General features: G+C 43.1%; 1 protein-coding gene and 1 long non-coding RNA gene across 2 annotated transcripts in view; one reads left to right on the plus strand and one right to left on the minus strand.

The window, feature by feature from the left end:
• The window catches only part of ARIH1 (ariadne RBR E3 ubiquitin protein ligase 1), a 51665-nt gene that overhangs the window by 20196 nt on the left and 19373 nt on the right, over positions 1–12096 (minus strand). Inside the window, exons 2-3 of the mRNA XM_059481841.1 lie at positions 9802–9869; positions 4368–4512 (exon numbers count right to left, since the gene is read on the minus strand). Of these exons, the coding sequence (XP_059337824.1) occupies positions 4368–4512; positions 9802–9869 (213 nt within the window). The remainder of the gene's footprint in view (positions 1–4367; positions 4513–9801; positions 9870–12096) is intronic.
• LOC132079327 (uncharacterized) lies at positions 6981–11160 on the plus strand. Its single transcript, XR_009419390.1, has 2 exons — positions 6981–8195; positions 10955–11160. It is a non-coding gene; the product is annotated as an uncharacterized LOC132079327 (long non-coding RNA).

A 12096-nucleotide genomic window follows, 5' to 3' on the forward strand; every position in this document is an offset into this window, starting at 1 on the left:
ATCATCACCCCTACAGAACACTGCCAAGGCAGCCTTAGTCACTCTTCCAAAGCCAGACTTTAATCCCCAAGCCCAGCAGCAAGGACAGGTGTGGCCCATGTTTCCATCCTGCCCATTTCCATTTATCCTTGTTTTTGGTGTGTATATCTAGCACACTCCCATTTTGTTTTGGAAATCAGTCAAATAAATGCAACACCAAACAGGTGACAGTGACAAGGATACAGACTCTTCATTCCTCCTATTTTTTTCCCTTGGCACATGTGGGTGCTGCCCAAAAGTCCCAGACTTCCCCGGGGAAGTTCTCCCTGAAACTCAGATGCTCATCAGATGAGGACACTCAAGATCCCAATTGGCAGGTGTAAATTGATAAACAGAATTCAATAATGACCTGCTGTCACAGACAGCAACAGGGACAACTCCATCCTTGTCTGCATCATCTGCACAGAGCTGGCAAGATATCATCTGGGACTGAGTGGTTACACAAGGGGTGGAGAAGCAAACACTGCTGAGGAAAGAGTGGAAGTACTTTGCTGTGGTCAGCTGAAAGTTATTTTATACTCAAAGTCAGCACCAAGAAAAACTGTATTTAAAACACTTCATTTATACCACTATTGAGGTAATATTTGCTGGCTCAGCTTTTCACACCAACTTCTCAGCTAGTGAGATAAAACCAGAACTCTACCCTCAGACACCATCAAACCATGAAAACTCCACAGAGGAAAGAACCTGAAGTGCCCTGTGGAACAGCCCAGAACAACAGCAGGATGGTGGTAATTGAGGAAAGGAGAATCCACTTGAGGCAAATGCTCCTTCCAAGCATTCTCAGACACCACAGATCATTCTGTCCATCCCACAGAGGAGCAGCAGCTGTGCTGTGCCATCTCTGGATGCTCTGGCACTGCCCCTTTGCCAGGGCTGGCACTGCTCTGACACTCCTGCCACCAGCACAGGCTGCAGCTGTGAGCAACAACACAGCTCAATCTGACCTGACTGGGTCAGGTAAACTTGGTTCTGACTTGCTTCCAGGTAAAAACAGAAATATCCACCCCAAAAAAACAACAAAGAGATCAGAGAGGAGGCTGACACCTATGTGGTGCCAGGTACACTGGCTGCAAGAGTGCAAAAAGACACCTTCCCATTTCTGAACCCTCACTGAGCCAGCTAACAAGGTGTCTGATGCTTCACAGATGCTGCTGTGGCCAAGTGGCATCTCCTGGAGGTGCAGAGTTAGAGGAAAAACACTTCAACATCTGGAACTTTTGGGATGCCACAGCATGAAACCATCCCAAAGACTACACTGGCTTCTCCACACGTGATGGGAAGCAGGGACAGACAAGGGAATCATCTCTTACTGAATTCAACACTCCTGCAGCAGGCACACATGAGGAACCAGCACAGAACACATCTTCATGTGAGACCTGCTTTGGTTATTTCAGGCAGGGAAATGCTTTGCTGAATGCTCACAGAAAGGCAGCCACCACCACCACACTTCCTCCCAGGCTGCAAGGAATGCAGAGAATCTCTCAGCTCTTTTCTTTACTTTGAGGGAGTTCCCAATTATTTTTGGCTCAGCTGACAGCAGATGTCAAGGGAGCAAATAAAAAGGCCAACATAAAAGCACCAAGGATGTGGGGGGAGCAGTGATTCCTCATTAGCCCAGGGGACAGCTCTGCTGTCACCACATCTGTGCTCAACATCTGCAGTCTGGACCAAGCAGGATGCTCCCAAAAACACCCCCAGCCTGCTCTCCTGAGGGTGAGGGGCAGGAGAGGAGGAAGGCAAAGCCATGACCCTCCCAATTCCTGTTTTCCCAATAAAGGTGTCACCCAAAAGAAGTGCTGGGACCTGACAGTGCTTGACAGGGACACAGAGCAGGTGAAACATCTCCCTTTAATCCTCAGATTTGCAGGGTGAGAGCTTCAAATGCTTTGTTGGGCAGGTGCTTCCCAAAACCTCAAACCACAACTCTGTGGAGGTGACTGAAGAGCTACAGAGGCTTTGTAGATGGGAGAGAGGGAATTTCAAGACTAACATTCTTGCAACAACTGGTCACTGTAAAACTTCTTAACACCGGCAAACTCTCAGCTTTCCATAGGCTGAAAGGGGCTGTCAGTGCAAAAACCCCCCAGCTTTCACATGGAAAAATAATTAGCTGATTACTGCAAGAGGATTTTCAAAGCTGAGATTTTAGGTTAGGCATTGAACATAAAAATAATCCTAGAATTTATAATTCACATCAACTAAAACAAATTTCAAAACAGATTTCAATCACCTTAGACAGAGACACTACAGCCTTTTACAGAAGAAATAATAAATATTAGTTTTCCTACAGGCTCCAGCTTTTCTGTAGGGCAAAGAAACCAAGTCCCCTCTGATGTCTTTTAACACCAGCAACAGAGAGAGCCCTGCTCACCTGCAACATCTCTCTGCTCCAGCTAAAAATCTGCTCTTCTAACAACTGGGCCACTGCTATTTGAGCTACAAAATCAAGAAGTGTTAGCATGTTTTGTACTGTTCTTCCCAGTTCCAAAACTCTAGACAATGCTGGGGTGTGGATTCAGAGGTTATCCTGTGCAGGGCCAGGATAGGACTCCATTGTGGGCCTGTCCCATGATTCTGGGATTCTGTTTCCCAGGTAGCACAGCACCCCAGCCAGAGGACAGGCCTGTCACTTGTGGGTTGTACCCCCACCCAGCACAGAAACTACATTAAAATGAAGAGAATAATATATTAGAATATATTGCCTTTTTTTTTTCAAAGCACCTCATCACACAGAGCAGGGATTTGCCTGCCCAGCTACTCTTCACAAGAAGTCAGGGCACACAAGGCTGAAGAGGAGACACACGAAGCCTTGTGGTTCCTGGCTGAAGAGCAACAGGGACCTCAATGCTGAGAATGGGAGGCTGAAGCTGGGCTTGGCTCAGCTCTGTCCGCTCCAGGGAAGAACACCCAGAGCAAGGGAGAGGCCACAGCCAGGGAACTTCACCCCAGTACTCCTGAACCCCAAAGCTCATCATGGTTCCTTGCTGAAAACACACCCAGAGCAAGAGCAAAGCCTTATGTCAGGCCTGGAAAGGCCCAGCACTTGTTTTAGGGTGTTCTGGAGGGGCACTCCCCCCAAAGAACAGAATTCCTTCCTATCAGCACTTTGCCTTTCGTTGAATTCTCCAATTTGAGCTTTTCCACTCACTTCCTTTTCTCCCAGGTCTCCCAACAGTATGTCCTGCCCCTGGGAGCCCCTGCAGAGCCTGGACCTCTTAGCAGTGTTTGGGAATGCCTCAGTTTGGTCAACAGTGACAAAAAAAAGTAACACTATGACCCAGAGCATTGATGCAGAGCCCCAGGAAGCACTGGGTAACACATCCTCCTGTCTGACCAAGAGGGTATTGTCCAATATAACAAAGATCCAAAGATATCCACATTTTACTTCTACTACTTTTTTCTAGACTTTCTAGTTTGACTATTTTGCTTTTAAAAGCTGTTTCCTACCTTGTCTTTCTATTTAAGTAAATCCCTCTGCCCATCATGCTTTTCACAGGCTTGAATTTCACACATCCTTTATCTATACACCTCACTTGGTATCAGACCTTTGCAAACATCACCTGCTTGCTTTTTCCTGAACCACACCACTGCCCAAGCCCCAGCACCCTCAGAGGTGCTGTGCAGGAAAATGTGAAGTTTCAAGTTGGAAATCTGGGGAGTTGCTGTTCAGGTAGTGTTGGAACCCTGGATGCTGAGAATTTTTAACTTTCTGTGCTAAAAAGACTTGCAAGAGAGCACTGCATTTGACCTGAGGCTGTGGAGAAGACTTTAAAAATTGATTGATAGCACTGGGATTATGGGTGTGTAGTTGGTTAAAAGCGTGTAATATCACAGGGTGGAAAACTTAAGGGTTTGGGGTTTTAGAATATAGAAATAAATATGAAATTTATATGAATAAATATGAACTTATATGAAATGTTTATTTCATATAAATAGATATGAAATAAATAAAGATGTAGGTTTTAGGGAAGACACAGGTTGTTCTTCTTTACCTTCTTCATGGGTTTGGGTGATGTTTTGTAATTGAACAGACAAGTCTGCATTGAGGGTTTCCAGGGATCAGTTATTGGGTTAAAAGAGAAAATAATCTAGGTGTCACTTCTTAATTGGGTAGTTTAGTCTTAAAAGACCTTGTAACAAGAGATTGTTGGCCATTTTGTGCCCTCTAATGAAACGCTGCTGAACTCATGGCTGTGAGGCCGTTTCACTGATAAGAAATAATCAACACCTGAGTCCAAACATGAACTACCATCTCAATCTACCATCAAACTTCAATCCCAACTTCAAGAAAGTGATAGGCAGCAGCAGAGCCCCAGGGTACTCACGGAGTTTGGGTAGTTCAGATAGCAGATCTGACAGGACATGTCCTGGGCTGATGATCTGGTGTTCATCTGGCGCGTTCGCGACTTTTTACTTGGATTAATTACGTGACACTCTGCAAAGAGCTTCTCCAAGTTGCCATCAAAGTACCTGCACAACACAGGACAGAAGGAAAATTTAACCACCTTCTAAATCATATTTCCATTCTATGTAGCAGTTAAGTGTACAAAGATGCTTTTTGTATTTCGAAACTCATACACCCACTACTTCCAATAAACCCTTCTCTAGCACAACACAGAGGTGGATATTAGACAACTGCAGAATTTCAGAGACTCTCCCTTGAATTAAACACTCCTGAAATTCAGGCACCTTCAATTCTTCAGCTGCATTTCAAGTAATTTGTGACTCTCCCAATTGCTTGGCATTAGAGTTCCAGGACAGGAAACTAGAGCAAGAACATGAGTTCACAGTTCAGGCATTGGAACACCTTCCTAAAGCACAGGTTTGATGCCTTCAAGCTCAATTCTTTTCAACTGAAGCCTTCAATTTTTCCTAATATTCTTATCATCAGCTGTTTGAGCATCTTTTCTCTTCAATCAACCTGAGGTAATTTAACAACTTCCTAAAAAATACAGTTTCAGGTTTACAATGCCTCCAAAGATCAGGGACCTATTGGAAAGGAGGATGCAAAATTGCTTTTGGGAGGTGAAAAAAGATCACTTCCTTTCTATTTCCTATTCCCTTAAGGAAAACAATATTGGTTTGCTTTAAAGGCTTGTAAAAAGCTCCTCTTTGGAGAAGAGGACCAAACTGGAGAGAATCATTATCAGAAAGCTCAGCCTCTTCCCAGAATCCTTCACACACCTTTCTCCAGCCTGCAGCAGCTGCAAAGAACTAATTAAACCAGCCAATTAACCAGCCCCATCACATGCACACATCCCCAGCCAAACCCAGTAAGTCATTCCCCAGCTCCATTACAGCTCTACCTACCAACAAGGCTTGATTTATAATTTAAAAAATATCAATTTTCCTGCTGTTTCATATGTTTCTCAATATAGTTCATGTATTTTAGATCTTAAATTTCAAGACACTGAGAATCTGGAAGGAAGTGGTGAATTCTGGCATCACAGTATCCACAAGGCTTTGCCACTGTTTTTCAATGTTAGCTCAGGAGTTTACTCAACCAAGTTCTTTTGTTTGCTTAGAGGATGATATTTAGAAATTTGTATGTTATATTTAAATCTAAATATAAAATCTAAATATATATTTAGATCTAAATATATAAAAATTTAAATTTAAAAAATCTAAATATATCAAATTATATATTTAGAAAATTTTACCAAGTGAATTCAGTGCAGTCCCATTACAGGCAGTATTTGTTTATTAAGAATCATGGATAAATATCAAGTCCACAAAAGTTTTCCAGCATTCCAACTGCTCTTAGAGGCAGCAGGAGCAGCACAGGACATGCTCTGAGGAGAGCAGACACACAGCTGGGTGAGAAGTTTGCAAGGAAAATAGTTTTGTATACAAATGCTATGATGCAACTTGAACCCTAATACTCATGACCAGCTAAATGCTTATGGAAATACCAGAGGCTTTTGTAGTGGTGGGCTGGTTTTAAGGGTGAATATCCATGTCAGGAACTTGACTTTTTTCATCTGGAATTTCCTATCCCCTTTAAATACCTATGGATAGTATTCCTGCTTCGCCATGCTGTTTTCTTTTTGTGCATTTTCCTTCTGAGTAAGTAATTTCCACATTTATTTTTAGGTATGTCTCTCAGACTCATACTCATGCAGCTACTGGGCTGTAAGAACTCCAGAAAATGCAGAGGAAAACTGCATTTTTAGAGAGTGGATCTCCCAGAAAACACAGCTCCAATGGATATTCCAAAGTCCAACAGCTCTCTAACTGCTGTTTACAACTCCAAGAATTCTGATTTTTCCTCAAATATTCTCTATTAAAGGCTTGGTTCTTGGTACCTCCATCCTTATTTTCATCCTAGGGAGGAGCACAGCACCTCCAACAGCCCTTTAAATCCTGTGCCCTCCTTTCCCTTCACAATGCAGATACTGAGTAATTCCAGCTCTTCTGGTGCACCAGAATTCCCTCTATTAATTCTCTTAAGTTCATTTACTTCATCACAAAGTTGGGGGTTTTTTCTGCTGTTTTAAAATGAATGGACAGACCAGTCTTTGTCCATTATTTTCAAGTATTTCTACTTACCAAGACCAAACCTATAACACCACCAAGGCTTTTTGGCAGAGGGATCAAGCTGTCAGCCCCTTTATCTCCTCAAAATTCCCTCCTGCTGTTTGTAACTGCCTAATCACCATTTTCCAGACGTAATCAAATCCTACCCATGGGAGTAGCAAAGATAAAAAACCTTTTCATTGAAAAAAAATTGCTTCTAGTACACACTTTGGGATATTTACTTCCATGGAAGAGCATTTGTGAGTGTCAGTGCATCAAAACACTCCCAGTACAAAGATATCTCCACATCAAAACTCCTGCCATGCACCATTTTTCACCTGTTCAGCCTCTGCTGAAGAGTGGAAAGTATTCATTTGTTCCAAGGAAAGCAGGCAGCAGGTTCTGGAGAAGAGGCAAGTTGGGCATTCCTGACATCCCTCCTCCACTCAGAGAAAACAGGGACATGTGGCCACCAAGATAAGCAGCTACAAGGGACTGCTCTATCTCTGGCTGTGCCTCCAGGGATTAAATCAGGCCTTGGGGACATGTTGAGACACTTTTCTCTTAACAAAATGACATGGGGAAGGCACATAAAGCAGGAGAGCTGCATTTTAACCTCTTCGTCACACAGAGGTGCCTCCTCAAACTCCCCTCAGGAGAGGACACCATAGCAAAATTGGAAGGTAATAATGAAAGCATTTTCTTCACTTGGTTCTGAGGTGATGTGGTCATTGCGCACCTGGTGCTCTCCTATCCCTATGAATCCAGCTTGCAAGACACAGGAAAACAATATTTGACATCTTTATTCTCCTTAATGCAGCATATCAGAGGCTGAACTAGTATCTCCTCCACTCATCACTTCCATTCCACAAACAAATCCACCCCAAACCTCCAATTTTGCTTTTCCACACAAACAATTAAAGTTTCACCAGTGGGACAGGGGAGTTTTTTAATTGTGGCTGTTAATACTTTACTCTACGTGGAATAAATATCTGTAACACATCTGCCCTCTGAACACCACTGTGTAATTACTCCATGACAAAGCTGGCACAGACAGCAACAACCTGCTCATTAAAAACAGGCATAACAAGGCTAAAAAAAAAAGTGGGAAAACAGAAATTTTCATGTCACAAGCTCAGATCTCCCCACTTATCAAAAAAAGAGGAGCCACTTGGTTGAAGTGCTTTCCTCCAGGCCAGGACTGATAAGGCTGCTGGGAGCTGGTGCTGACTCACCATGAGCTAAGAGAAAACAGGCACTAATTAGGAACTGCAAATACACCATCAAACAACAGGAACTTCCAAGCAAAATGTGTATTTTGGGGTGGTGTTTTCCCCATAATCCTCACCTAATCCTCACCTATCACCACAGCAATGACCAAACCCTCTTGAACAGCAAGAGCCTGTTCTCAGCCTCCTACCCAGCTTCCTTCTCCTGCTCTAAAACAGCTCAGCACTCCAGAAGATTTCAAGGAAGTTTTTTGGTGCAGAAGGCAGCACCAGGCACTGGAGAGATCCTGTTTTAGTGTTTTTCTAATAAAACAGGACATCAATAAGCATCAAAACTGGGAGCAGTGTGCAACAGGTCTGCCTAAGCAAGTCATGTATTCTATTACTCACAGGTGTAATCCTGCTGAGGTAAGTATTTTAATGAATATGTTTACCTGTGCATTTGTAAATATAACATGTACTTAAACTGGAAAAGCCTTAACAATAATACCTCACATTGACCTGGCTGGCACCTCCCTTCAGAAAAAAAACAAAAACAAAACCACGGCCCAATTTTTTATTTTTAAATTGATGGTAGTCCTAAACAAGCTTTCAACAACAAGGGACAAAATCTACTGTACAAAGGGATGGGTTTTCAGTGCACTTGTGTAGAGGTATCTCACAGGCAAGGAGAGTGAACTTTACCCCACCCAAGAGAACCAGCCCAAGAAACTCAAATATCAAGTGTTGCAAAGCAGGTATTAAATCAGAATTCTTAACAGCTGTAGTTAGAGTTAAATAGTGGATATATTTGTAACACAAAGCTTTCAGACTTCCAACATTTGCTAAAAGAAGTCAAAAGAAAATAAGGACTAGAAAGCTGTAAAAAATACAATCACTTTAGAAAAAAAATCTAGGTTAAACAAAACATAGCATATACCTGAGCACCATCATTAACCAAAAATATTACACAAAGGGCACTAAAGATGTCCTAAATCCATTAGGCAAGGATAGCACAAATATTTATACTCCAAAATAATTACTGACAGTGTGAAAACCTTTGCTCCTCTTTCCTGGGTGACAGAGTACCAAACTACCCCAGGGTCAGTGAAGGGACATTTATCAATTCACAGGAGCACCAACAACTGCTCTGGTTTACCAAGCAGATCTCATCTTCCCACACCCTGATTATCAGGCAAAGGAAATGGTAATTAAGGGAAAAGTCAAACTTTAATGATCCTACCAGGCCCTCCACACCCACCCATTGGTCACTTCACACCAAGTAAGACCAGCACAACCAGCAAGCCCCTGTTCAGCTTTCACTGCTCCTTTTAGTCCAGATTCATTCTCCTCCCAATTTCTAAAGGAATTTATATTCTCCAGCTCCCTCAACTCTCTTCAACACCAACACTGGCACTGGAATGAACCAAATGCAGCTGGATTTGGTCTCCACTGTGTAACAACAAACTGAGAAGTACCTTCTCTGACAAGCAACATTCTAAGAGCTGGAAATCAAAGATGGGAAATAACCATAAAACACTCTGCTCTGAGGGGGAGGGAGGGAGAGGCAAAATTCAAGCCTTTATTTACACACCCTAAAGAAAACCTGGAGCTGTGCAGATGAAGACAAGGCAGGACCATTATCAGCCAGAAACAATTTAGCCTTGGCCAGAGCAGCAAATCAACATGTCAGGAATACACATGCCAGCATGACAGGCATGAGCAGCTAAACCCAAATCCAAAACAGTTGCTAGATAACAAGAACCTGTTCCTGCTTGCTTTTTTCCAAAGCCTGCCCAAAGCCTGTACATGTTCAAACTGGAAATCCTTCTTTCCAATGGGCAACATAACTTCCACAACTTTAAATCTAACCAGGCATCAATAATATTAAAACAATGAGTCACCAGTCACCCTTAGCTGAGAAAGGGGGGACATTTAGAGCTTACACAAAAGATTCTCCTGCCACACGCCGTGCATTCATCCATCCTCACTTGATCCAGGAACAAACATTTTTTCCAGCTCTGCAGCTGCTTACCTCTCCATCAGCTTCTCCTTATCCCAGTTGAAATGGCTAAGCAGTATTCGAGTGATAGTCGCCGGGTTCTGGAGAAAGAAAACAAAAACAATCAATAATTGAGTGACCAAGCCAGGGTGAGAACATCAGGCAGAGCTTTGAATAGGCAAAGGGAAAATCAGGGTGTTTGATAACATCATCTGTTCAGACAATACAGCTTTACTGGCATGGACTGGGAAATAGCTGGACTTGACAAATTTTAAAAGGAAAAAAAACTCCAACTCTGTAAATCCAAGCACCTTAATAAAATGAGAATTTGGTTGGAGATTTAAGGACCAGACTAATTACACCTACCACAGTCCAACATCTCCACATCCAGTATGCCCACACAATGCAATTCCAGGATGGCTGTAAAATGCAGGAAGGGCTGATTTCTATCCATCCTATCCATTTTTGCCACAATCTCCACACTACTTGCAGAGCAAGAATAATCCAGCCCTGACCATCAAAACACTTGGGCTGGAAAGTGTCCTAGAACACAACTGGCTGCCAGTGTAAGAAGTCCCTGGAAAAGCTCTCAGAAGTTCTTGAAGCACCATCAAATCCAGAAAAAAACTCAGGGCAGCTAAGGAAAGAAAGCTAAGGAAAGAAATACAGTCTAGAAAGGTCAGAAGGAAGGTGGAACATAAGAGCTGATTTTCACTCATGAACAAGTTTTTATTCCAACTAAATCTGAACCATCAGCCAAGAGTTCGATTATATGAGAAGCACACCAGACCATATGGCTTCTGTTACACCCCAGAACCATATTTTAGCTCTCCAAATCCACTCTCTGGGCTCAGTTTTAGGACCATTTACATGCAAAGGAGACAAGAGCAGGGCCGTGAGAGCGGCTGCCTGTACTTTGCCATTTGACACCAAAATGGAAGTTTGCCTCAGGGCCAACGTTCAATGGACGCTCTGAAGCTGTTGAAAAGTAGGACATAAACCAGCAATGTGATTTCCTGAGCCCTGCAGCCACAGCCACAACCTGATGCTGCCAAAAGCCAATGCTGTCACCCACAGCAGCGATCCCACCCCATCCCTGCATCTCCTGCCCTCATCAGCTCATACCACTACAGCCATTTTATGCTGCAAATAATGACTCAGAAACTGATCTTCTCTTTTCCTTTAGGTTGGTTTTTTTCATGGAATCAGCTCTCCAATCCATTTGATTGCCTGACCACACAAACAGCTGCATTAGCACAAGGGGAAAGCAGGACAGCCTCTCACCACCACCAACAAAACCTTCACCGAAATAAAACCCTCGGGTGACAGCGTAATAAGCACAAAGAACAAGTCTTGTGGTTTTATAGTATAAAAGTGACACTCCTCTCCTTCTACAGTGTGTTCTGACTCTTATTAATGCCAGTAGAGATTGTTTAAGGCCAAACTAAGAATTTTTTTCCAGCTTAAAAAGCCCATGTGAAGCAAAGCAGCTACAGAAAGGTTTGAGCAGACCCCTGACAGAACAGCTGGGACAGCAGATCCAGTGTGGGCAGGAGATACCAGAAATGGCTATTGCATGGTCACAGTGTGGGTCTGGCCCATATCTGAAGCTGTCCCCCAGGTGACAGAGATCCAAGCTGTCCCCTGCAGCAACACCAAGTGCCTGGGTCACAACCACATGGCACCAGCCCTCCAACAGCATCCCTCCCTCATCCAGCCCTGCAATGGGAGCAAGCAGCTCAACCCTTTCAAGTCAGTCCTACTAACAAAGAAGCTCTATGGGAATTTAGGGGCCTCCATCCAGCAGCCTCTTGTGGGCTTTAGTTTCTGATCTTTACACGTTATTTTGTATTTGGATCTCCACAACAACCTTTTCTGTAACTCAGGCTGTACTATGTAGGAGTACTTTAAAGAAGTTCTTAAAAGCTCACTTAGACACAATTCCTGGAGCGATTTAATCAAAGATAAAAATATACTTTAGTAAATAAACCTATCTTATCTCTAGATTATCTTGGTTATGATACCAGCCCCTGTAATTCTCCAGTTATTAATTTCAGCTAGCAAAGCACACAGCCCTTCAACATAAGGAGTCTTCACTCAGCCCACAAATCTGCCAGATGTACAGAGAAACACAATTTTCCCCATTTCTCAAGCAAAGGCACTGAGAGAGCTTTAATTAAAATCAGCCCAAAGTCTTGTCCTATCTTCTACCACAGCAGCCCACTTGGCCACTTATTAAGGCTTCTGGGAATACCTGTTAATCACTTAATAGGCTAAGGGGCAGCTGAGGTAGTGGTCTCTGGCTGACTTTAAAAAGACAGAAGGTTT

This window comes from Ammospiza nelsoni, chromosome 14, assembly GCF_027579445.1.
Source record: "Ammospiza nelsoni isolate bAmmNel1 chromosome 14, bAmmNel1.pri, whole genome shotgun sequence".
Taxonomy (NCBI): domain Eukaryota; kingdom Metazoa; phylum Chordata; class Aves; order Passeriformes; family Passerellidae; genus Ammospiza; species Ammospiza nelsoni.